Raw genomic sequence first — 26,451 nt, forward strand, 5'->3', positions numbered from 1 at the left:
GGGGAGGTTACACTGTAAGCCCAGATTGTGTGAAGAGGGTATTCCAGGATTACAGTACCAGGATTGTGTGAAGAGAGCTCATCGAGAGATGACCTGGTTACTGTACCAGGAATGTGTGAAGGAGGGTAGTTCCAGGTTACTGTATCCAGGATTGTGTGAAGAGGGTAGTTCCAGGTTACTGTACCAGGATTGTGTGAAGAGAGGTAGAGAATAGTATTGGTTACTGTACCAGGATTGTGTGAAGGAGGGTAGTTCCAGGTTACTGTACCAGGATTGTGTGAAGAGGGTAGTCAGGTTACTATACCAGGATTGTGTGAAGAGGGTAGTTCCAGGTTACTGTACCAGGATTGTGTGAAGAGGTTGTTCCAGGTTACTGTACCAGGATTGTGTGAAGAGGGTAGTTCCAGGTTACTGTACCCAGGATTGTGTGAAGGAGGGTAGTTCCAGGTTACTGTACCAGGATTGTGTGAAGGGGGTAGTTCCAGGTTACTGTACCAGGATTGTGTGAAGAGGGTAGTTCCAGGTTACTGTACCAGGATTGTGTGAAGAGGGTAGTTCCAGGTTACTATACCAGGATTGTGTGAAGAGGGTAGTTCCAGGTTACTGTACCAGGATTGTGTGAAGAGGGTAGTTCCAGGTTACTGTACCAGGATTGTGTGAAAGAGGTAGTTCCAGGTTACTGTACCAGGATTGTGTGAAGAGGGTAGTTCCAGGTTACTATACCAGGATTGTGTGAAGAGGGTAGTTCCAGGTTACTTACCAGGATTGTGTGAAGAGGGTAGTTCCAGGTTACTATACCAGGATTGTGTGAAGGAGGTAGTTCCAGGTTACTATACCAGGATTGTGTGAAGAAGGTAGTTCCAGGTTACTATACCAGGATTGTGTGAAGAGAGGTAGTTCCAGGTTACTATACCAGGATTGTGTGAAGAAGGTAGTTCCAGGTTACTGTACCAGGATTGTGTGAAGGAGGTAGTTCCAGGTTACTATACCAGGATTGTGTGAAGAGGTAGTTCCAGGGTACTATACCAGGATTGTGTGAAGGAGGTAGTTCCAGGTTACTGTACCAGGATTGTGTGAAGAAGGTAGTTCCAGGTTACTATACCAGGATTGTGTGAAGAAGGTAGTTCCAGGTTACTATACCAGGATTGTGTGAAGGAGGTAGTTCCAGGTTACTATACCAGGATTGTGTGAAGAGGTAGTTCCAGGTTACTATACCAGGGATTGTGTGAAGGGAGGTAGTTCCAGGTTACTATACCAGGATTGTGTGAAGAGGTAGTTCCTGGTTACTGTACCAGGATTGTGTGAAGAGGTAGTTCCAGGTTACTATACCAGGATTGTGTGAAGGAGGTAGTTCCAGGTTACTGTACCAGGATTGTGTGAAGAGGGTAGTTCCAGGTTACTGTACCAGGATTGTGTGAAGAGGGTAGTTCCAGGTTACTGTACCAGGATTGTGTGAAGAGGGTAGTTCCAGGTTACTGTACCAGGATTGTGTGAAGAGGGTAGTTCCAGGTTACCTGTACCAGGATTGTGTGAAGGAAGGTAGTTCCAGGTTACTGTACCAGGATTGTGTGAAGGAGGTAGTTCCAGGTTACTGTACCAGGATTGTGTGAAGGAGGGTAGTTCCAGGTTACTATACCAGGATTGTGTGAAGAGGGTAGTTCCAGGTTACTGTACCAGGATTGTGTGAAGGAGGTAGTTCCAGGTTACTGTACCAGGATTGTGTGAAGAGGGTAGTTCCAGGTTACTATACCAGGATTGTGTGAAGAAGGTAGTTCCAGGTTACTATACCAGGATTGTGTGAAGAGGGTAGTTCCAGGTTACTGTACCAGGATTGTGTGAAGAGGTAGTTCCAGGTTACTATACCAGGATTGTGTGAAGAGGGTAGTTCCAGGTTACTATACCAGGATTGTGTGAAGAAGGTAGTTCCAGGTTACTATACCAGGATTGTGTGAAGGAGGGTAGTTCCAGGTTACTATACCAGGATTGTGTGAAGGAGGTAGTTCCAGGTTACTATACCAGGATTGTGTGAAGGAGGTAGTTCCAGGTTACTGTACCAGGATTGTGTGAAGAGGTAGTTCCAGGTTACTATACCAGGATTGTGTGAAGGAGGTAGTTCCAGGTTACTGTACCAGGATTGTGTGAAGAGGGTAGTTCCAGGTTACTATACCAGGATTGTGTGAAGAGGTAGTTCCAGGTTACTATACCAGGATTGTGTGAAGAGGTAGTTCCAGGTTACTATACCAGGATTGTGTGAAGAGGGTAGTTCCAGGTTACTATACCAGGATTGTGTGAAGGAGGTAGTTCCAGGTTACTATACCAGGATTGTGTGAAGAGGGTAGTTCCAGGTTACTATACCAGGATTGTGTGAAGGAGGTAGTTCCAGGTTACTGTACCAGGATTGTGTGAAGAGGGTAGTTCCAGGTTACTGTACCAGGATTGTGTGAAGAGGGTAGTTCCAGGTTACTGTACCAGGATTGTGTGAAGAGGGTAGTTCCAGGTTACTGTACCAGGATTGTGTGAAGAGGTAGTTCCAGGTTACTGTACCAGGATTGTGTGAAGGAGGTAGTTCCAGGTTACTGTACCAGGATTGTGTGAAGGAGGGTAGTTCCAGGTTACTATACCAGGATTGTGTGAAGAGGGTAGTTCCAGGTTACTATACCAGGATTGTGTGAAGAGGGTAGTTCCAGGTTACTGTACCAGGATTGTGTGAAGGAGGTAGTTCCAGGTTACTGTACCAGGATTGTGTGAAGGAGGGTAGTTCCAGGTTACTGTACCAGGATTGTGTGAAGAGGGTAGTTCCAGGTTACTATACCAGGATTGTGTGAAAGAAGGTAGTTCCAGGTTACTGTACCAGGATTGTGTGAAGGAGGTAGTTCCAGGTTACTATACCAGGATTGTGTGAAGGAGGTAGTTCCAGGTTACTGTACCAGGATTGTGTGAAGAGGGTAGTTCCAGGTTACTGTACCAGGATTGTGTGAAGAGGGTAGTTCCAGGTTACTATACCAGGATTGTGTGAAGAGGGTAGTTCCAGGTTACTGTACCAGGATTGTGTGAAGAGGGTAGTTCCAGGTTACTGTACCAGGATTGTGTGAAGAGGGTAGTTCCAGGTTACTATACCAGGATTGTGTGAAGGAGGTAGTTCCAGGTTACTATACCAGGATTGTGTGAAGAGGGTAGTTCCAGGTTACTATACCAGGATTGTGTGAAGGAGGTAGTTCCAGGTTACTATACCAGGATTGTGTGAAGAGGGTAGTTCCAGGTTACTGTACCAGGATTGTGTGAAGAGGGTAGTTCCAGGTTACTATACCAGGATTGTGTGAAGAGGGTAGTTCCAGGTTACTGTACCAGGATTGTGTGAAGAGGGTAGTTCCAGGTTACTATACCAGGATTGTGTGAAGAGGTAGTTCCAGGTTACTATACCAGGATTGTGTGAAGAGGGTAGTTCCAGGTTACTATACCAGGATTGTGTGAAGAGGGTAAGTTCCAGGTTACTATACCAGGATTGTGTGAAGGAGGGTAGTTCCAGGTTACTATACCAGGATTGTGTGAAGAGGGTAGTTCCAGGTTACTATACCAGGATTGTGTGAAGAGGGTAGTTCCAGGTTACTATACCAGGATTGTGTGAAGGAGGTAGTTCCAGGTTACTATACCAGGATTGTGTGAAGAGGGTAGTTCCAGGTTACTGTACCAGGATTGTGTGAAGAGGGTAGTTCCAGGTTACTGTACCAGGATTGTGTGAAGAGGGTAGTTCCAGGTTACTATACCAGGATTGTGTGAAGAGGGTAGTTCCAGGTTACTATACCAGGATTGTGTGAAGAGGGTAGTTCCAGGTTACTATACCAGGATTGTGTGAAGAGGGTAGTTCCAGGTTACTGTACCAGGATTGTGTGAAGAAGGTAGTTCCAGGTTACTGTACCAGGATTGTGTGAAGAGGGTAGTTCCAGGTTACTGTACCAGGATTGTGTGAAGAGGGTAGTTCCAGGTTACTGTACCAGGATTGTGTGAAGAGGGTAGTTCCAGGTTACTATACCAGGATTGTGTGAAGAGGGTAGTTCCAGGTTACTGTACCAGGATTGTGTGAAGAGGGTAGTTCCAGGTTACTGTACCAGGATTGTGTGAAGAGGGTAGTTCCAGGTTACTGTACCAGGATTGTGTGAAGAGGGTAGTTCCAGGTTACTATACCAGGATTGTGTGAAGAGGGTAGTTCCAGGTTACTATACCAGGATTGTGTGAAGAGGGTAGTTCCAGGTTACTATACCAGGATTGTGTGAAGAGGGTAGTTCCAGGTTACTGTACCAGGATTGTGTGAAGAGGGTAGTTCCAGGTTACTATACCAGGATTGTGTGAAGAGGGTAGTTCCAGGTTACTATACCAGGATTGTGTGAAGAGGGTAGTTCCAGGTTACTATACCAGGATTGTGTGAAGAGGGTAGTTCCAGGTTACTATACCAGGATTGTGTGAAGAGGGTAGTTCCAGGTTACTATACCAGGATTGTGTGAAGAGGGTAGTTCCAGGTTACTATACCAGGATTGTGTGAAGAGGGTAGTTCCAGGTTACTGTACCAGGATTGTGTGAAGAGGGTAGTTCCAGGTTACTGTACCAGGATTGTGTGAAGAGGGTAGTTCCAGGTTACTATACCAGGATTGTGTGAAGGAGGTAGTTCCAGGTTACTATACCAGGATTGTGTGAAGAGGGTGGTTCCAGGTTACTATACCAGGATTGTGTGAAGGAGGTAGTTCCAGGTTACTATACCAGGATTGTGTGAAGAGGGTAGTTCCAGGTTACTATACCAGGATTGTGTGAAGGAGGTAGTTCCAGGTTACTATACCAGGATTGTGTGAAGAGGGTAGTTCCAGGTTACTGTACCAGGATTGTGTGAAGAGGGTAGTTCCAGGTTACTGTACCAGGATTGTGTGAAGAGGGTAGTTCCAGGTTACTATACCAGGATTGTGTGAAGAGGGTAGTTCCAGGTTACTGTACCAGGATTGTGTGAAGAGGGTAGTTCCAGGTTACTGTACCAGGATTGTGTGAAGAGGGTAGTTCTAGGTTACTGTACCAGGATTGTGTGAAGAGGGTAGTTCCAGGTTACTATACCAGGATTGTGTGAAGAGGGTAGTTCCAGGTTACTATACCAGGATTGTGTGAAGAGGGTAGTTCCAGGTTACTATACCAGGATTGTGTGAAGAGGGTAGTTCCAGGTTACTATACCAGGATTGTGTGAAGGAGGTAGTTCCAGGTTACTGTACCAGGATCGTGTGAAGAGGGTATTTCCAGGTTACTGTACCAGGATTGTGTGAAGAGGGTAGTTCCAGGTTACTGTACCAGGATTGTGTGAAGAGGGTAGTTCCAGGTTACTGTACCAGGATTGTGTGAAGAGGGTAGTTCCAGGTTACTGTACCAGGATTGTGTGAAGAGGGTAGTTCCAGGTTACTGTACCAGGATTGTGTGAAGAGGGTAGTTCCAGGTTACTATACCAGGATTGTGTGAAGAGGGTAGTTCCAGGTTACTGTACCAGGATTGTGTGAAGGAGGTAGTTCCAGGTTACTGTACCAGGATTGTGTGAAGAGGGTAGTTCCAGGTTACTGTACCAGGATTGTGTGAAGAAGGTAGTTCCAGGTTACTGTACCAGGATTGTGTGAAGAGGGTAGTTCCAGGTTACTGTACCAGGATTGTGTGAAGGAGGTAGTTCCAGGTTACTGTACCAGGATTGTGTGAAGGAGGGTAGTTCCAGGTTACTGTACCAGGATTGTGTGAAGAGGGTAGTTCCAGGTTACTATACCAGGATTGTGTGAAGAAGGTAGTTCCAGGTTACTGTACCAGGATTGTGTGAAGAGGGTAGTTCCAGGTTACTGTACCAGGATTGTGTGAAGAGGGTAGTTCCAGGTTACTATACCAGGATTGTGTGAAGGAGGTAGTTCCAGGTTACTGTACCAGGATTGTGTGAAGAGGGTAGTTCCAGGTTACTATACCAGGATTGTGTGAAGAGGGTAGTTCCAGGTTACTATACCAGGATTGTGTGAAGGAGGTAGTTCCAGGTTACTATACCAGGATTGTGTGAAGAGGGTAGTTCCAGGTTACTGTACCAGGATTGTGTGAAGAAGGTAGTTCCAGGTTACTATACCAGGATTGTGTGAAGAGGGTAGTTCCAGGTTACTGTACCAGGATTGTGTGAAGAGGGTAGTTCCAGGTTACTATACCAGGATTATGTGAAGAGGGTAGTTCCAGGTTACTATACCAGGATTGTGTGAAGAAGGTAGTTCCAGGTTACTATACCAGGATTGTGTGAAGAGGGTAGTTCTAGGTTACTATACCAGGATTGTGTGAAGAAGGTAGTTCCAGGTTACTATACCAGGATTGTGTGAAGAGAGTAGTTCCAGGTTACTATACCAGGATTGTGTGAAGAAGGTAGTTCCAGGTTACTATACCAGGATTGTGTGAAGGAGGTAGTTCCAGGTTACTATACCAGGATTGTGTGAAGGAGGTAGTTCCAGGTTACTGTACCAGGATTGTGTGAAGGAGGTAGTTCCAGGTTACTGTACCAGGATTGTGTGAAGAAGGTAGTTCCAGGTTACTATACCAGGATTGTGTGAAGGAGGTAGTTCCAGGGTACTATACCAGCATTGTGTGAAGAGGGTAGTTCCAGGTTACTATACCAGGATTGTGTGAAGGAGGTAGTTCCAGGTTACTATACCAGGATTGTGTGAAGGAGGTAGTTCCTGGTTACTATACCAGGATTGTGTGAAGAGGGTAGTTCCAGGTTACTATACCAGGATTGTGTGAAGGAGGTAGTTCCAGGTTACTATACCAGGATTGTGTGAAGAGGGTAGTTCCAGGTTACTGTACCAGGATTGTGTGAAGAGGGTAGTTCCAGGTTACTGTACCAGGATTGTGTGAAGAGGGTAGTTCCAGGTTACTGTACCAGGATTGTGTGAAGAGGGTAGTTCCAGGTTACTGTACCAGGATTGTGTGAAGAGGGTAGTTCCAGGTTACTGTACCAGGATTGTGTGAAGAGGGTAGTTCCAGGTTACTGTACCAGGATTGTGTGAAGGAGGTAGTTCCAGGTTACTGTACCAGGATTGTGTGAAGGAGGTAGTTCCAGGTTACTGTACCAGGATTGTGTGAAGAGGGTAGTTCCAGGTTACTATACCAGGATTGTGTGAAGAGGGTAGTTCCAGGTTACTGTACCAGGATTGTGTGAAGGAGGTAGTTCCAGGTTACTGTACCAGGATTGTGTGAAGGAGGTAGTTCCAGGTTACTGTACCAGGATTGTGTGAAGAGGTAGTTCCAGGTTACTATACCAGGATTGTGTGAAGAAGGTAGTTCCAGGTTACTGTACCAGGATTATGTGAAGAGGGTAGTTCCAGGTTACTATACCAGGATTGTGTGAAGAAGGTAGTTCCAGGTTACTATACCAGGATTGTGTGAAGAGGGTAGTTCCAGGTTACTATACCAGGATTGTGTGAAGAAGGTAGTTCCAGGTTACTATACCAGGATTGTGTGAAGAGGGTAGTTCCAGGTTACTATACCAGGATTGTGTGAAGAAGGTAGTTCCAGGTTACTATACCAGGATTGTGTGAAGGAGGTAGTTCCAGGTTACTATACCAGGATTGTGTGAAGGAGGTAGTTCCAGGTTACTGTACCAGGATTGTGTGAAGGAGGTAGTTCCAGGTTACTGTACCAGGATTGTGTGAAGAAGGTAGTTCCAGGTTACTATACCAGGATTGTGTGAAGGAGGTAGTTCCAGGGTACTATACCAGCATTGTGTGAAGAGGGTAGTTCCAGGTTACTATACCAGGATTGTGTGAAGGAGGTAGTTCCAGGTTACTATACCAGGATTGTGTGAAGGAGGTAGTTCCTGGTTACTATACCAGGATTGTGTGAAGAGGGTAGTTCCAGGTTACTATACCAGGATTGTGTGAAGGAGGTAGTTCCAGGTTACTATACCAGGATTGTGTGAAGAGGGTAGTTCCAGGTTACTGTACCAGGATTGTGTGAAGAGGGTAGTTCTCCAGGTTACTGTACCAGGATTGTGTGAAGAGGGTAGTTCCAGGTTACTGTACCAGGATTGTGTGAAGAGGGTAGTTCCAGGTTACTGTACCAGGATTGTGTGAAGAGGGTAGTTCCAGGTTACTGTACCAGGATTGTGTGAAGAGGGTAGTTCCAGGTTACTATACCAGGATTGTGTGAAGAGGGTAGTTCCAGGTTACTGTACCAGGATTGTGTGAAGAGGGTAGTTCCAGGTTACTGTACCAGGATTGTGTGAAGGAGGTAGTTCCAGGTTACTGTACCAGGATTGTGTGAAGGAGGTAGTTCCAGGTTACTGTACCAGGATTGTGTGAAGAGGGTAGTTCCAGGTTACTATACCAGGATTGTGTGAAGAGGGTAGTTCCAGGTTACTGTACCAGGATTGTGTGAAGGAGGTCGTTCCAGGTTACTGTACCAGGATTGTGTGAGAGGAGGTAGTTCCAGGTTCCTGTACCAGGATTGTGTGAAGAGGGTAGTTCCAGGTTACTATACCAGGATTGTGTGAAGAAGGTAGTTCCAGGTTACTGTACCAGGATTGTGTGAAGAGGGTAGTTCCAGGTTACTATACCAGGATTGTGTGAAGAAGGTAGTTCCAGGTTACTGTACCAGGATTGTGTGAAGAGGGTAGTTCCAGGTTACTGTACCAGGATTGTGTGAAGAGGGTAGTTCCAGGTTACTGTACCAGGATTGTGTGAAGAGGGTAGTTCCAGGTTACTATACCAGGATTGTGTGAAGAGGGTAGTTCCAGGTCTACTATACCAGGATTGTGTGAAGAGGGTAGTTCCAGGTTACTATACCAGGATTGTGTGAAGAGGGTAGTTCCAGGTTACTGTACCAGGATTGTGTGAAGAGGGTAGTTCCAGGTTACTGTACCAGGATTGTGTGAAGAGGGTAGTTCCAGGTTACTATACCAGGATTGTGTGAAGGAGGTAGTTCCAGGTTACTATACCAGGATTGTGTGAAGAGGGTAGTTCCAGGTTACTGTACCAGGATTGTGTGAAGAGGGTAGTTCCAGGTTACTGTACCATGATTGCGTGAAGAGGGTAGTTCCAGGTTACTATACCAGGATTGTGTGAAGAGGGTAGTTCCAGGTTACTATACCAGGATTGTGTGAAGAGGGTAGTTCCAGGTTACTATACCAGGATTGTGTGAAGAGGGTAGTTCCAGGTTACTGTACCAGGATTGTGTGAAGAAGGTAGTTCCAGGTTACTGTACCAGGATTGTGTGAAGAGGGTAGTTCCAGGTTACTGTACCAGGATTGTGTGAAGAGGGTAGTTCCAGGTTACTGTACCAGGATTGTGTGAAGAGGTAGTTCCAGGTTACTATACCAGGATTGTGTGAAGAGGGTAGTTCCAGGTTACTGTACCAGGATTGTGTGAAGAGGGTAGTTCCAGGTTACTATACCAGGATTGTGTGAAGAAGGTAGTTCCAGGTTACTATACCAGGATTGTGTGAAGAAGGTAGTTCCAGGTTACTGTACCAGGATTGTGTGAAGAGGGTAGTTCCAGGTTACTATACCAGGATTGTGTGAAGAGGGTAGTTCCAGGTTACTGTACCAGGATTGTGTGAAGAGGGTAGTTCCAGGTTACTATACCAGGATTGTGTGAAGAGGGTAGTTCCAGGTTACTGTACCAGGATTGTGTGAAGGAGGGTAGTTCCAGGTTACTGTACCAGGATTGTGTGAAGGAGGTAGTTCCAGGTTACTGTACCAGGATTGTGTGAAGAGGGTAGTTCCAGGTTACTATACCAGGATTGTGTGAAGAGGGTAGTTCCAGGTTACTGTACCAGGATTGTGTGAAGAGGTAGTTCCAGGTTACTGTACCAGGATTGTGTGAAGGAGGTAGTTCCAGGTTACTGTACCAGGATTGTGTGAAGAGGGTAGTTCCAGGTTACTATACCAGGATTGTGTGAAGAAGGTAGTTCCAGGTTACTGTACCAGGATTGTGTGAAGAGGGTAGTTCCAGGTTACTATACCAGGATTGTGTGAAGAAGGTAGTTCCAGGTTACTGTACCAGGATTGTGTGAAGAGGGTAGTTCCAGGTTACTATACCAGGATTGTGTGAAGAGGGTAGTTCCAGGTTACTGTACCAGGATTGTGTGAAGAGGGTAGTTCCAGGTTACTATACCAGGATTGTGTGAAGAGGGTAGTTCCAGGTTACTATACCAGGATTGTGTGAAGGAGGTAGTTCCAGGTTACTATACCAGGATTGTGTGAAGAGGGTAGTTCCAGGTTACTATACCAGGATTGTGTGAAGGAGGTAGTTCCAGGTTACTATACCAGGATTGTGTGAAGAGGGTAGTTCCAGGTTACTATACCAGGATTGTGTGAAGGAGGTAGTTCCAGGTTACTATACCAGGATTGTGTGAAGAGGGTAGTTCCAGGTTACTGTACCAGGATTGTGTGAAGAGGGTAGTTCCAGGTTACTATACCAGGATTGTGTGAAGAGGGTAGTTCCAGGTTACTGTACCAGGATTGTGTGAAGAGGGTAGTTCCAGGTTACTATACCAGGATTGTGTGAAGGAGGTAGTTCCAGGTTACTATACCAGGATTGTGTGAAGAGGGTAGTTCCAGGTTACTATACCAGGATTGTGTGAAGAGAGTCGTTCCAGGTTACTATACCAGGATTGTGTGAAGAGGGTAGTTCCAGGTTACTATACCAGGATTGTGTGAAGGAGGTAGTTCCAGGTTACTATACCAGGATTGTGTGAAGAGGGTAGTTCCAGGTTACTGTACCAGGATTGTGTGAAGAAGGTAGTTCCAGGTTACTATACCAGGATTGTGTGAAGAGGGTAGTTCCAGGTTACTGTACCAGGATTGTGTGAAGAGGGTAGTTCCAGGTTACTATACCAGGATTATGTGAAGAGGGTAGTTCCAGGTTACTATACCAGGATTGTGTGAAGAAGGTAGTTCCAGGTTACTATACCAGGATTGTGTGAAGAGGGTAGTTCTAGGTTACTATACCAGGATTGTGTGAAGAAGGTAGTTCCAGGTTACTATACCAGGATTGTGTGAAGAGAGTAGTTCCAGGTTACTATACCAGGATTGTGTGAAGAAGGTAGTTCCAGGTTACTATACCAGGATTGTGTGAAGGAGGTAGTTCCAGGTTACTATACCAGGATTGTGTGAAGGAGGTAGTTCCAGGTTACTGTACCAGGATTGTGTGAAGGAGGTAGTTCCAGGTTACTGTACCAGGATTGTGTGAAGAAGGTAGTTCCAGGTTACTATACCAGGATTGTGTGAAGGAGGTAGTTCCAGGGTACTATACCAGCATTGTGTGAAGAGGGTAGTTCCAGGTTACTATACCAGGATTGTGTGAAGGAGGTAGTTCCAGGTTACTATACCAGGATTGTGTGAAGGAGGTAGTTCCTGGTTACTATACCAGGATTGTGTGAAGAGGGTAGTTCCAGGTTACTATACCAGGATTGTGTGAAGGAGGTAGTTCCAGGTTACTATACCAGGATTGTGTGAAGAGGGTAGTTCCAGGTTACTGTACCAGGATTGTGTGAAGAGGGTAGTTCCAGGTTACTGTACCAGGATTGTGTGAAGAGGGTAGTTCCAGGTTACTGTACCAGGATTGTGTGAAGAGGGTAGTTCCAGGTTACTGTACCAGGATTGTGTGAAGAGGGTAGTTCCAGGTTACTGTACCAGGATTGTGTGAAGAGGGTAGTTCCAGGTTACTGTACCAGGATTGTGTGAAGGAGGTAGTTCCAGGTTACTGTACCAGGATTGTGTGAAGGAGGTAGTTCCAGGTTACTGTACCAGGATTGTGTGAAGAGGGTAGTTCCAGGTTACTATACCAGGATTGTGTGAAGAGGGTAGTTCCAGGTTACTGTACCAGGATTGTGTGAAGGAGGTAGTTCCAGGTTACTGTACCAGGATTGTGTGAAGGAGGTAGTTCCAGGTTACTGTACCAGGATTGTGTGAAGAGGGTAGTTCCAGGTTACTATACCAGGATTGTGTGAAGAAGGTAGTTCCAGGTTACTGTACCAGGATTATGTGAAGAGGGTAGTTCCAGGTTACTATACCAGGATTGTGTGAAGAAGGTAGTTCCAGGTTACTATACCAGGATTGTGTGAAGAGGGTAGTTCCAGGTTACTATACCAGGATTGTGTGAAGAAGGTAGTTCCAGGTTACTATACCAGGATTGTGTGAAGAGGGTAGTTCCAGGTTACTATACCAGGATTGTGTGAAGAAGGTAGTTCCAGGTTACTATACCAGGATTGTGTGAAGGAGGTAGTTCCAGGTTACTATACCAGGATTGTGTGAAGGAGGTAGTTCCAGGTTACTGTACCAGGATTGTGTGAAGGAGGTAGTTCCAGGTTACTGTACCAGGATTGTGTGAAGAAGGTAGTTCCAGGTTACTATACCAGGATTGTGTGAAGGAGGTAGTTCCAGGGTACTATACCAGCATTGTGTGAAGAGGGTAGTTCCAGGTTACTATACCAGGATTGTGTGAAGGAGGTAGTTCCAGGTTACTATACCAGGATTGTGTGAAGGAGGTAGTTCCTGGTTACTATACCAGGATTGTGTGAAGAGGGTAGTTCCAGGTTACTATACCAGGATTGTGTGAAGGAGCTAGTTCCAGGTTACTATACCAGGATTGTGTGAAGAGGGTAGTTCCAGGTTACTGTACCAGGATTGTGTGAAGAGGGTAGTTCCAGGTTACTGTACCAGGATTGTGTGAAGAGGGTAGTTCCAGGTTACTGTACCAGGATTGTGTGAAGAGGGTAGTTCCAGGTTACTGTACCAGGATTGTGTGAAGAGGGTAGTTCCAGGTTACTGTACCAGGATTGTGTGAAGAGGGTAGTTCCAGGTTACTATACCAGGATTGTGTGAAGAGGGTAGTTCCAGGTTACTGTACCAGGATTGTGTGAAGAGGGTAGTTCCAGGTTACTGTACCAGGATTGTGTGAAGGAGGTAGTTCCAGGTTACTGTACCAGGATTGTGTGAAGGAGGTAGTTCCAGGTTACTGTACCAGGATTGTGTGAAGAGGGTAGTTCCAGGTTACTATACCAGGATTGTGTGAAGAGGGTAGTTCCAGGTTACTGTACCAGGATTGTGTGAAGGAGGTCGTTCCAGGTTACTGTACCAGGATTGTGTGAAGGAGGTAGTTCCAGGTTCCTGTACCAGGATTGTGTGAAGAGGGTAGTTCCAGGTTACTATACCAGGATTGTGTGAAGAAGGTAGTTCCAGGTTACTGTACCAGGATTGTGTGAAGAGGGTAGTTCCAGGTTACTATACCAGGATTGTGTGAAGAAGGTAGTTCCAGGTTACTGTACCAGGATTGTGTGAAGAGGGTAGTTCCAGGTTACTGTACCAGGATTGTGTGAAGAGGGTAGTTCCAGGTTACTGTACCAGGATTGTGTGAAGAGGGTAGTTCCAGGTTACTATACCAGGATTGTGTGAAGAGGGTAGTTCCAGGTTACTATACCAGGATTGTGTGAAGAGGGTAGTTCCAGGTTACTATACCAGGATTGTGTGAAGAGGGTAGTTCCAGGTTACTGTACCAGGATTGTGTGAAGAGGGTAGTTCCAGGTTACTGTACCAGGATTGTGTGAAGAGGGTAGTTCCAGGTTACTATACCAGGATTGTGTGAAGGAGGTAGTTCCAGGTTACTATACCAGGATTGTGTGAAGAGGGTAGTTCCAGGTTACTGTACCAGGATTGTGTGAAGAGGGTAGTTCCAGGTTACTGTACCATGATTGTGTGAAGAGGGTAGTTCCAGGTTACTATACCAGGATTGTGTGAAGAGGGTAGTTCCAGGTTACTATACCAGGATTGTGTGAAGAGGGTAGTTCCAGGTTACTATACCAGGATTGTGTGAAGAGGGTAGTTCCAGGTTACTGTACCAGGATTGTGTGAAGAAGGTAGTTCCAGGTTACTGTACCAGGATTGTGTGAAGAGGGTAGTTCCAGGTTACTGTACCAGGATTGTGTGAAGAGGGTAGTTCCAGGTTACTGTACCAGGATTGTGTGAAGAGGGTAGTTCCAGGTTACTATACCAGGATTGTGTGAAGAGGGTAGTTCCAGGTTACTGTACCAGGATTGTGTGAAGAGGGTAGTTCCAGGTTACTATACCAGGATTGTGTGAAGAAGGTAGTTCCAGGTTACTATACCAGGATTGTGTGAAGAAGGTAGTTCCAGGTTACTGTACCAGGATTGTGTGAAGAGGGTAGTTCCAGGTTACTATACCAGGATTGTGTGAAGAGGGTAGTTCCAGGTTACTGTACCAGGATTGTGTGAAGAGGGTAGTTCCAGGTTACTATACCAGGATTGTGTGAAGAGGGTAGTTCCAGGTTACTGTACCAGGATTGTGTGAAGGAGGTAGTTCCAGGTTACTGTACCAGGATTGTGTGAAGGAGGTAGTTCCAGGTTACTGTACCAGGATTGTGTGAAGAGGGTAGTTCCAGGTTACTATACCAGGATTGTGTGAAGAGGGTAGTTCCAGGTTACTGTACCAGGATTGTGTGAAGGAGGTAGTTCCAGGTTACTGTACCAGGATTGTGTGAAGGAGGTAGTTCCAGGTTACTGTACCAGGATTGTGTGAAGAGGGTAGTTCCAGGTTACTATACCAGGATTGTGTGAAGAAGGTAGTTCCAGGTTACTGTACCAGGATTGTGTGAAGAGGGTAGTTCCAGGTTACTATACCAGGATTGTGTGAAGAAGGTAGTTCCAGGTTACTGTACCAGGATTGTGTGAAGAGGGTAGTTCCAGGTTACTATACCAGGATTGTGTGAAGAGGGTAGTTCCAGGTTACTGTACCAGGATTGTGTGAAGAGGGTAGTTCCAGGTTACTATACCAGGATTGTGTGAAGAGGGTAGTTCCAGGTTACTATACCAGGATTGTGTGAAGGAGGTAGTTCCAGGTTACTATACCAGGATTGTGTGAAGAGGGTAGTTCCAGGTTACTATACCAGGATTGTGTGAAGGAGGTAGTTCCAGGTTACTATACCAGGATTGTGTGAAGAGGGTAGTTCCAGGTTACTATACCAGGATTGTGTGAAGGAGGTAGTTCCAGGTTACTATACCAGGATTGTGTGAAGAGGGTAGTTCCAGGTTACTGTACCAGGATTGTGTGAAGAGGGTAGTTCCAGGTTACTATACCAGGATTGTGTGAAGAGGGTAGTTCCAGGTTACTGTACCAGGATTGTGTGAAGAGGGTAGTTCCAGGTTACTATACCAGGATTGTGTGAAGGAGGTAGTTCCAGGTTACTATACCAGGATTGTGTGAAGAGGGTAGTTCCAGGTTACTATACCAGGATTGTGTGAAGAGAGTCGTTCCAGGTTACTATACCAGGATTGTGTGAAGAGGGTAGTTCCAGGTTCCTGTACCAGGATTGTGTGAAGAGGGTAGTTCCAGGTTACTGTACCAGGATTGTGTGAAGAGGGTAGTTCCAGGTTACTATACCAGGATTGTGTGAAGGAGGTAGTTCCAGGTTACTATACCAGGATTGTGTGAAGAGGGTAGTTCCAGGTTACTATACCAGGATTGTGTGAAGAGGGTAGTTCCAGGTTACTGTACCAGGATTGTGTGAAGAGGGTAGTTCCAGGTTACTGTACCAGGATTGTGTGAAGAGGGTAGTTCCAGGTTACTGTACCAGGATTGTGTGAAGAGGGTAGTTCCAGGTTACTATACCAGGATTGTGTGAAGAGGGTAGTTCCAGGTTACTATACCAGGATTGTGTGAAGAGGGTAGTTCCAGGTTACTATACCAGGATTGTGTGAAGAGGGTAGTTCCAGGTTACTGTACCAGGATTGTGTGAAGAAGGTAGTTCCAGGTTACTGTACCAGGATTGTGTGAAGAGGGTAGTTCCAGGTTACTGTACCAGGATTGTGTGAAGAGGGTAGTTCCAGGTTACTGTACCAGGATTGTGTGAAGGAGGTAGTTCCAGGTTACTGTACCAGGATTGTGTGAAGGAGGTAGTTCCAGGTTACTGTACCAGGATTGTGTGAAGAGGGTAGTTCCAGGTTACTATACCAGGATTGTGTGAAGAGGGTAGTTCCAGGTTACTGTACCAGGATTGTGTGAAGGAGGTAGTTCCAGGTTACTGTACCAGGATTGTGTGAAGGAGGTAGTTCCAGGTTACTGTACCAGGATTGTGTGAAGAGGGTAGTTCCAGGTTACTATACCAGGATTGTGTGAAGAAGGTAGTTCCAGGTTACTGTACCAGGATTGTGTGAAGAGGGTAGTTCCAGGTTACTATACCAGGATTGTGTGAAGAAGGTAGTTCCAGGTTACTGTACCAGGATTGTGTGAAGAGGGTAGTTCCAGGTTACTATACCAGGATTGTGTGAAGAGGGTAGTTCCAGGTTACTGTACCAGGATTGTGTGAAGAGGGTAGTTCCAGGTTACTATACCAGGATTGTGTGAAGAGGGTAGTTCCAGGTTACTGTACCAGGATTGTGTGAAGAGGGTAGTTCCAGGTTACTATACCAGGATTGTGTGAAGGAGGTAGTTCCAGGTTACTATACCAGGATTGTGTGAAGAGGGTAGTTCCAGGTTACTATACCAGGATTGTGTGAAGAGGGTAGTTCCAGGTTACTGTACCAGGATTGTGTGAAGAGGGTAGTTCCAGGTTACTGTACCAGGATTGTGTGAAGAGGGTAGTTCCAGGTTACTGTACCAGGATTGTGTGAAGAGGGTAGTTCCAGGTTACTATACCAGGATTGTGTGAAGAGGGTAGTTCCAGGTTACTATACCAGGATTGTGTGAAGAGGGTAGTTCCAGGTTACTATACCAGGATTGTGTGAAGAGGGTAGTTCCAGGTTACTGTACCAGGATTGTGTGAAGAAGGTAGTTCCAGGTTACTGTACCAGGATTGTGTGAAGAGGGTAGTTCCAGGTTACTGTACCAGGATTGTGTGAAGAGGGTAGTTCCAGGTTACTGTACCAGGATTGTGTGAAGAGGGTAGTTCCAGGTTACTATACCAGGATTGTGTGAAGAGGGTAGTTCCAGGTTACTGTACCAGGATTGTGTGAAGAGGGTAGTTCCAGGTTACTGTACCAGGATTGTGTGAAGAGGGTAGTTCCAGGTTACTGTACCAGGATTGTGTGAAGAGGGTAGTTCCAGGTTACTATACCAGGATTGTGTGAAGAGGGTAGTTCCAGGTTACTATACCAGGATTGTGTGAAGAGGGTAGTTCCAGGTTACTATACCAGGATTGTGTGAAGAGGGTAGTTCCAGGTTACTGTACCAGGATTGTGTGAAGAGGGTAGTTCCAGGTTACTATACCAGGATTGTGTGAAGAGGGTAGTTCCAGGTTACTGTACCAGGATTGTGTGAAGAGGGTAGTTCCAGGTTACTATACCAGGATTGTGTGAAGAGGGTAGTTCCAGGTTACTATACCAGGATTGTGTGAAGAGGGTAGTTCCAGGTTACTGTACCAGGATTGTGTGAAGAGGGTAGTTCCAGGTTACTATACCAGGATTGTGTGAAGAAGGTAGTTCCAGGTTACTATACCAGGATTGTGTGAAGAAGGTAGTTCCAGGTTACTGTACCAGGATTGTGTGAAGAGGGTAGTTCCAGGTTACTATACCAGGATTGTGTGAAGAGGGTAGTTCCAGGTTACTGTACCAGGATTGTGTGAAGAGGGTAGTTCCAGGTTACTATACCAGGATTGTGTGAAGAGGGTAGTTCCAGGTTACTATACCAGGATTGTGTGAAGAAGGTAGTTCCAGGTTACTATACCAGGATTGTGTGAAGAGGGTAGTTCCAGGTTACTATACCAGGATTGTGTGAAGAGGGTAGTTCCAGGTTACTATACCAGGATTGTGTGAAGAGGGTAGTTCCAGGTTACTATACCAGGATTGTGTGAAGAGGGTAGTTCCAGGTTACTGTACCAGGATTGTGTGAAGAGGGTAGTTCCAGGTTACTATACCAGGATTGTGTGAAGAGGGTAGTTCCAGGTTACTATACCAGGATTGTGTGAAGAAGGTAGTTCCAGGTTACTATACCAGGATTGTGTGAAGAGGGTAGTTCCAGGTTACTATACCAGGATTGTGTGAAGAGGGTAGTTCCAGGTTACTATACCAGGATTGTGTGAAGAGGGTAGTTCCAGGTTACTATACCAGGATTGTGTGAAGAGGGTAGTTCCAGGTTACTGTACCAGGACTTAAGTATGGTTCCTCGCGAAACCTCTTTAGTAACTGTAATAGACTTGTGAAGTTATACGAATCCCACAGAGACCGACAGTATTAATAAGTTCAATGGGTGCTAGAGTAGGTTTCTGAAGAGGCCGCAATGAACTTACTGAAAGACGATCTTTAGCCCCAGAGCAGAGCCTGTTTCTACAATTACACAGCGTGAAACATTGCTGATTGGTTAAGAAACAACTTAATTCCTTAAGCAGTCAACAATTTCCACAACAAGAATAACATTGAATAACGCACCTTGACTTCTGCATGTGTCTGGTTTAAATGCAAAGTAATCGGCGGACTTAATAAAGTTTAAGTGCCGCCTTTGTAAATGACGCCAATAATGATGGCAATTGGCCTGCGCCGTATGCTCGATTATAGGCCGCTGTCTGGGACAGTGCAAGTGGTGGAGACCATCATTTATGAATAAAAGAACTGCAGGTGCTGCAAACTCTCAGCAGGTCAGTCCGCATTCACGAAGGGGAAAGAAGCTGAGCTGTGACAAAGTGCGATCGCTGGAATGTTAATCTCTGCTTTTCTCTCGTTGTGTATTTCTAGTATTTTCTGTTTCAATACACTTACAAGTCCGCCGCACTTACCTAGCAAACGACAATCCAATTCCATTGTCAGAAAATCTGAAAAAGAAAAAGAAAAATTATAAACACAGACAAAGTATGCGAGTTTTACTGGGGGCATAACCCTTGCACACCCCCGATTTGTTTCATTCAGATTAGTGCCCATCCCCGATTTCTATCGCTTCACCATTGGTGACCATGCCTTCAGCTGCCACGGTCCTAAGCTCTGGAATTCCCTCCCTAAACCTCTCCAACTTTAAGATCTCTTTGACAAAGCTTTTGGTCACCTATCCCAATATCTTTTTGTGGCTCAGTGTCAAATGTTATTTGATAATCACTCCTGCGATGCGCCTTGCGACATTTTACTACATTAAAGGCACTATGTAAATGCAAGTTGTCGTATGCAGTTTGGACACAACTAAGGTAGTTCTACTGATGTTGCTTCCATGAGCTTGTGGGCCGTCTAAAAGATTAAAGCTGCATTTGGCAGTTACCTTCATACAAGGTGAGAAACAATATTAAAAAGCTTCCATTAGGGGTACGGTGTTGTACTGGTTATGTTACTGGACTAGTAACCCTGAACCTGAACTAATAGGGCTTGAATATCAGTATGAAGAATAATGTAGTATCAGTTAATGTGACCATGAATCTATTGGATTTTCGGAAAAACCCCAACTGGTTCACTAATGTCTGTTAGAGAAAGAAACATGCCGTCCTCAACTGGTCTGACCCAAGTGACCTTGTATGAATCCCTCATCCATGTCTTTTGGTGCTTCCAGATTTGAGTATTCCAATATGCTCCTGGCCAGCCTCCCATTCTCCACAAACAACAGCTCATCCAAAACTCCGCTGCCCGTACCCTATCCCACTCAGCCATCATAACATTACAATTGTGACTACATTTCAAAAGTACTTGTAAAAAAAAATACTTGGATTCATATAGTGCCTTTCATGACCATCGGACGTCTCAAAAAGTGCTTTGCAGCCAATGAAGTACTTGTGGGAAATGCAGAAGCCAATGTGCACACAAGCAAGCTCCCACAAACAGCAATGTGATAATGACCAGATAATCTGTTCTTGTTATGTTGATTGAGGGATAAATATTAGCCAGGACACCGGGGATAACTCTCCTGCTAATTTTGAAACAGGGCCGTGGGATCTTTTAAGTCCACTTGAGAGAGCAAACGTGGCCTCAGTACTGCACTGGAGTGTCAGACTAGATTTTTTTGTGCTCAAGTCCCTGGAGTGGGACTTGAACCCACAATCTTCTGATTCAGAGGCGAGAGTGCTACCCAATGAGCCACAGCTGACACTTTGGGGTCATGAAATGCGCTATATAAATGCAAGTCTTTCTGTTTCTTTATCACCCCTGTGCTTGGTGACTAACATTGGCTCCCAATCCACCCACACTTTCAATTTAAAATGGTCATTCTCATTTTAAAATCCCTTCGCCCCTCACCATCGCTGTAACCTCATCCAGCCCAACCCCCGCCCCCCACCCCCCGCACCCCGCCAGAACTCTTGGACTCTGGCCTCTTGTGCATCTTCCAGCCCTTTCTTTTTGCACCACCATTGGCAGACAATCCTTCAGCCTTCTAGGCCCCACATTCTGGAATTCTCTCCTTAAATCTCTCCGCCTCTCCTTAAACACCCTCGTTAAAACCCACCTCTTTGACCAAGCTATTGGTCACCCCTCCTGATATCTCCTTCTTTGGTTTGGCATCCATCTTTGTTTGATTATGTCAATATTAAACTAAATAGTGGAGGGGGGATCCGGTGAGTGGAAATTAAAAAAGTCAAAGAGAAAGGAGAAGCAGGGTAGCGATAGGGGTAACGATAACCAGAGTGACACAAGTAGGGACAGAGCGTATACACATAAGACAAAATTAAAAGCTCTCTATCTGAACACACGAAGCATTCATAACAAGATAGATGAGTTGACGGCACAAATAGAAATAAATGGGTATGATCTGATTGCCATTACAGAGACATGGTTACAAAGTGACCAAGGCTGGGAACGGAATATTCAGGAATATTTGCCATTTTGTAAGGATACGTAGAAAGGAAAAGGAGGCGGGGTAGCTCTGTTAATAAGGGATGAGATCAATGTAGTTGTGAGAAATGATATTGGCTCAGAAGATCAAGATGTAGAATCAGTTTGGGTGGAGCTAAGAAATAATAAGGGAAAGAAGTCACTGGTGGGAGTGGTCTACAGGCCTCCAAACATTAGCCACTCTGTTGCACTGAGTATAAATCAAGAAATAATGAAGGCTTGTAAGAAAGGTGCGGCAATAATCATGGGCAATTTTAATCTTCATATTGATTGGACAAATCAAATTGGCAGAGAGTGTATGCGGGATGGTTTCTTGGAACAATATGTTGTGGAACCAACCAGGGAGCAGACTATTTTAGATCTGGTAATGTGTAATGAGTCTGGATAAATGAATGATCTCATGGTAAAAGATCCTCTGGGGAACAAAGAAATGGCAGACCAATTGAACAAGTACTTTGGTTCTGTCTTCACGAAGGAAGACACAAATAACCACCCGAAAATACTAGGGGACCGAGGGTCTGGTGAAAAGGAGGAACTGAAGGATATCCTTATTAGTCAGGAAATGGTGTTAGGGAAATTGATGGGATTGAAGGTCGATAAATCCCCAGGGCCTGATAGTCTGCATCACAGAGTACTTAAGGAAGTGGCCCTAGAAATAGTGGATGCATTGGTGATCATTTTCCAACAGTCTATCGACTCTGGATCAGTTCCTATGGACTGGAGGGTAGCTAATGTAACCCCACTTTTTAAAAAAGGGAGAGAGAAAATGGGTAATTATAGACCGGTTAGCCTGACATCAGTAGTGGGGAAAATGTTGGAATCAATCATTAAAGATGAAATAGCAGCGCATTTGGAAAGCAGTGACAGGATCGGTCCAAGTCAGCATGGATTTATGAAAGGGAAATCATGCTTGTCAAATCTTCTGGAATTTTTTGAGGATGTAACTAGTAGAGTGGCCAAGGGAGAACCAGTGGATGTGGTGTATTTGGACTTTCAAAAGGCTTTTGACAAGGTCCCACACAAGAGATTGGTGTGCTAAATTAAAGCACATGGTATTGGGGGTAATGTATTGACGTAGATAGAGAACTGGTTGGCAGACAGGAAGCAGAGAGTCGGGATAAACAGATCCTATTCAGAATGGCAGGCAGTAACTAGTGGGGTGCTGCATGGCTCAGTGCTGGGACCTCAGCTATTTACAATACACATCAATGATTTAGAAGAAGGAATTGAGTGTAATATCTCCAAGTTTGCAGATGCCACTAAGCTGGGTGGTGGTATGAGCTGCGAGGAGGATGCTAAGAGGCTGCAGGGTGACTTGGACAGGTTAGGCGAGTGGGCAAATGCATGGCAGATGCAGTATAATGTGGATATATGTGAGGTTATCCACTTTGGTGGCAAAAACATGAAGGCAGAATATTATTTGAATGGCGGCAGATTAGGAAAAGGGGAGGTGCAACGAGACCTGGGTGTCATGGTACATCAGTCATTGAAAATTGGCATGCAGGTACAGCAGGTGGTGAAGACGGCAAATGGCACGTTGGCCTTCATAGCTAGAGGATTTGAGTATAGGAGCAGGGAGGTCTTACTGCAGTTGTACAGGGCCTTGGTGAGGCCTCACCTGAATATTGTGTTCCGTTTTGGTCTCCTAATCTGAGGAAGGACATTCTTGCTATTGAGGGAGTGCAGCGAAAGTTCACCAGACTGATTCCCGGGATGGCAGGACTGACATATGAGGAGAGACTGGATCGACTGGGCCTGTATTCACTGGAGTTTAGAAGAATGAGGGGATCTCATAGAAACATTTAAAATTCTGACAGGACTGGACAGGTTAGATGCGGGAAGAGTGTTCCCGATGATGGGGAAGTCCAGAACCAGGGGTCACGGTCTCAGGATAAGAAATGGGCCATTTAGGACTGAGATGAGGAGAAACTTTTTCACTCAGAGTTGTTAACCTGTGGAATTCTCTACCGCAGAGAGTTGTTGATGCCAGTTCTTTAGATATATTCAAGAGTGAGTTAGATATGGCCCTGATGGCTAAAGGGATCAAGGTGTATGGAGAAAAAGCAGGAAAGGGGTACTGAGGTGATGATCAGCCATGATCTTATTGAAAGATGGTGCAGGCTTGAAGGGCCAAATGGCCTGCTCCTGCACCTATTTTCTATGTTTCTATGAAGAGTGATTATAGCATGGTACAATTTCAAATTCAGTTCGAGGGTGAGAAAGCTAGCTCTATAACTAGTGTCCTGAACTTAAATAAAGGTAATTACAAAAGGTATGAAGGCAGAGTTGGTTAAAGTGGACTGGGAAAATATATTAAGGGGTAAGATTCATCATCGTCATAGGCAGTCCCTCGGAATCGAGGAAGACTTGCTTCCACTCTTAACGAGTTCTTAGGTGGCTGAACAGTCCAATACAAGAACCATAGCTTCCATCACAGGTGGGGCAGATAGTTGTTGAGGGAAGGGATGGGTGGGACTGGTTTGCCGCACGCTCTTTCCGTGCCTGCGTTGTTTCCTGCATTCTCAGCGATGAGACTCGAGGCGCTCAGCACCCTCCCGGATGCACTTCCTCCACTTAGGGCAGTCTATGGCCAGGGACTCCAAGGTATTAGTGCCAGGGGATGTTGCACTTTATCAGGGAGGCTTTGAGGGTGGCCTTGTAACGTTTCCTCTGCCCACCTTTGGCTCGTTTGCCGTGAAGCAGTTCCCAGTTGAACGCTTGCTTTGGGAGTCTTGTGTCGGGGTAAGACTAGAAAAGCAGTGGCAAACATTTAAGGAGATATTTCATAACTCTCAGCAAAGATTTATTCAGTGAGAAACAAAGATTCTAAGAGAAGGATGAGCCATCCCTGGCTAACTAAGGAAGTAAAGGATGGTATCAAATTAAAAACAAAGACAAACAATGTTGCGAAGGACAGTGGAAGGCCAGAGGATTGGGAAATTTTTAGAAACCAACAAAAGACGACTAACAAAATAATAAAGGCATATGAAAGTAAACTAGTAAGAAAAAGAAAAACAGACAATAAGAGCTTCTGCAGGTATATAAAAAGGAAGTGAGTAGCTAAAGTAAACATTGGTCCCTTAGAGGATGAGACTGGAGAATTAATAATAGGAAACAGGGAAATTGGCAGAGACTTTGAACAAGTATTTTGCATCGGTCTTCACGGTAGAAGACACTAAAAACATTCCAATAATTGATCATCAAGGAGCTATTGTGGGGGGCGGGGACTTAAAACAATCATGATCACTAGAGATAAAGTACTAGGCAAACTAATGGTACTAAAAGGTGGACAAGTCTCCTGGACCCAATGGCCTATATCCTAGGGTCTTAAAAGAAGTGGCTGCAGAGATAGTGGATGCATTGGTTGTGATCTACCAAATTTCCCTGGATTCTGGAGAGGTCCCAGCGGATTAGAAAACCGCAATGTAATGCTCCTATTTAGGAAAGGAGGCCGACAGAAAGCAGGAAACTATAGACCAGTTAGCCTAACATCTGTCATTGGGAAAATGCTGGAGTCCATCATTAAGGAAGTAGTAACAGGACATTTAGAAAATCATAAAAGACATTTAGAAAGTCAAGCAGAGTCAACATGGTTTTATGAAAGGGAAATCATGTTTGACAAATTTGTTGGAGTTCTTTGAGGATGTAATGAGCAGGGTGGATAAAGGAGAACCAGTAGATGTGGTGTATTTGGATTTCCAGAAAGCATTCGATAAGGTGTCACATAAAATATTACTGCACAAGATAAAAGGGGTTGGAGGTACAGGTGCAGTGTCCAAAATCCGGAGTTCCGGAATATTCCGGAATCTGGGCTAATCTGTGGCACGATCGTCCGGAAACCATAAAATGTTCCGGAATCCGGACCGGATTCCCTGCCAACCTCGGGGCCTCGTCACTGCCCACCTCGCCGCCGCTTGCCTTGCCGCCCTTACCTCGGAACTCCTCACCGGCCCGCCCAAACACCTGCTCGGCGGGGCCCCGCCTGAACACCTCCTCGGTGGGGCCCGCCCGGCGACGACATCCTTGGCGGGGCCCGCTGACAACCTTCTTGGTGGGGCTCGCCCGACGATGACCTCGGTGGGGCCTGCCGGACGATGCTCTCCTTGGCAGGACTGGATGACCCGAACAGTTCTTCGGTGAGAATCCCCCACCCCCACCCTCCCCACTTTCTGATGTTCCGAAATCCGGAAATACCTGAACCTGGGCTCGGGTGTTTCCGGGTTCGTGACGTCAGAAAACAAATCGAAAATCCGGAAAAACCCGGAATTCAGAACAGCCTCGATCCCGAGGGTTCCGGATTTTAGGCGCTGCACCTGTAATATATTAGCATGGATAGACAATTGACTATCTAACAGAAACCAGAGAGTCGGGATAAATGGTTCATTTTCAGGTTAGCAAACTGTAACTAGTGGGTTGCCACTAGATCAGTGCTGGGGCCTCAACTATTTACAATTTATATTAATGACTTGGACGAAGGGACTGAGTATAATGTAACTAAATTTGCTGCTGATCAAAAATAGGTGGGAAAGCAAGTTGTGAGGAGGACTCAAAGAATCTGCAAAGGGATATAGACAGGCTCAGTGAGTGGGCAAAAATATGGCAGATGGACTATAATGTGGGAAAATGTGAGGTTATCCACATTGGTAGAAAAAATAAAAAAGCAAAAATTATTATTTAAATGGGGAGAGATTATAAAATGCTACAGTACAGAGGGATCTGGGGGTTCCTGTATATGAAACACAAAAAATTAGTATACAGGTGCAGCAAGTAATCAGGAAGGCAAATGGAATGCTGGTCTTTATTGCAAGGGGATAGAGTATAAAAGTAGGGAAGTCCTGCTACAACTGTACTGCGTATAGTTTTGGTCTCCTTATTTAAGGAGGGATATATTTGCATTGGCGGCAGTTCAGAGAAGGTTCACGAGGTTGATTCCTAAGATGAAAGGGTTGTCATATGAAGAAAGATTGAGCAGATTTGGCCTATACTCATTGGAGTTTAGAAGAATGAGAGGTGATCTTATTGAAACATATAAGATTCTGAGGGGGGCTTGACAGGGTAGATGCAGAGAGGATGTTTCCCCTCATGGGGAAATCTAGAACTAGGGGGCATAGTTTCAGAATAAGGGGTCACCCATTTAAAACAGAAATGAGGAGGAATTTCTTCTCTCAGAGGACGTGAATCTTTGGAATTCTCTACCTCAGAGAGCTGTGGAGGCTGGGTCATTGAATATTTTTAAGGTGGAGAGAGACAGATTTTTGAAAGATAAGGGAGTCAAGGGTTATGGGAAGCAGGCAGGGAAGTGGAGTTGAGGCCAGGATCAGATCAGCCATGATCTTATTGAATGACGGAGCAGGCTCGAGGGGCCAAATGGCCTACTCCTGCTTCTATTTCTTATGTTCTAATATGAAGCAAACGCCTTGGGACAATTGTCTACATTAAGTGGTGAAATGTAAATGCAAGTTTTGTGTATACGCATTCGGCGAGCACAGGTTTGGGCTAAGTGGTGTGTGGGAGAGGGACTTTGCCCTCGGCTGCATCCCAGGATTGGTAGAACCTTAGAAGCCAGTTCTGTGACTTCCCTGTTCAGTCAAGGAATGCAAGAAAAATGTGAAAATAAATAGAGGCAGGCTGTTGAGGATCTGACCATGGTGTCATCTTATAAGG

The 26,451-nt window shown here is 45.2% G+C and overlaps 1 protein-coding gene across 3 annotated transcripts in view; it reads right to left on the reverse strand.

Moving 5' to 3' along the window:
- cemip2 (cell migration inducing hyaluronidase 2) overlaps positions 1-26,451 on the reverse strand; it is a 166,173-nt gene that overhangs the window by 73,072 nt on the left and 66,650 nt on the right. For all 3 annotated transcript variants that reach the window (XM_070887505.1, XM_070887497.1, XM_070887515.1), the window contains exon 14: positions 18,759-18,794. In XM_070887505.1, coding sequence (XP_070743606.1) covers positions 18,759-18,794 — 36 coding nt within the window. The remainder of the gene's footprint in view (positions 1-18,758; positions 18,795-26,451) is intronic.

Source organism: Pristiophorus japonicus, chromosome 1 (assembly GCF_044704955.1).
Source record: "Pristiophorus japonicus isolate sPriJap1 chromosome 1, sPriJap1.hap1, whole genome shotgun sequence".
Lineage (NCBI taxonomy): Eukaryota > Metazoa > Chordata > Chondrichthyes > Pristiophoridae > Pristiophorus > Pristiophorus japonicus.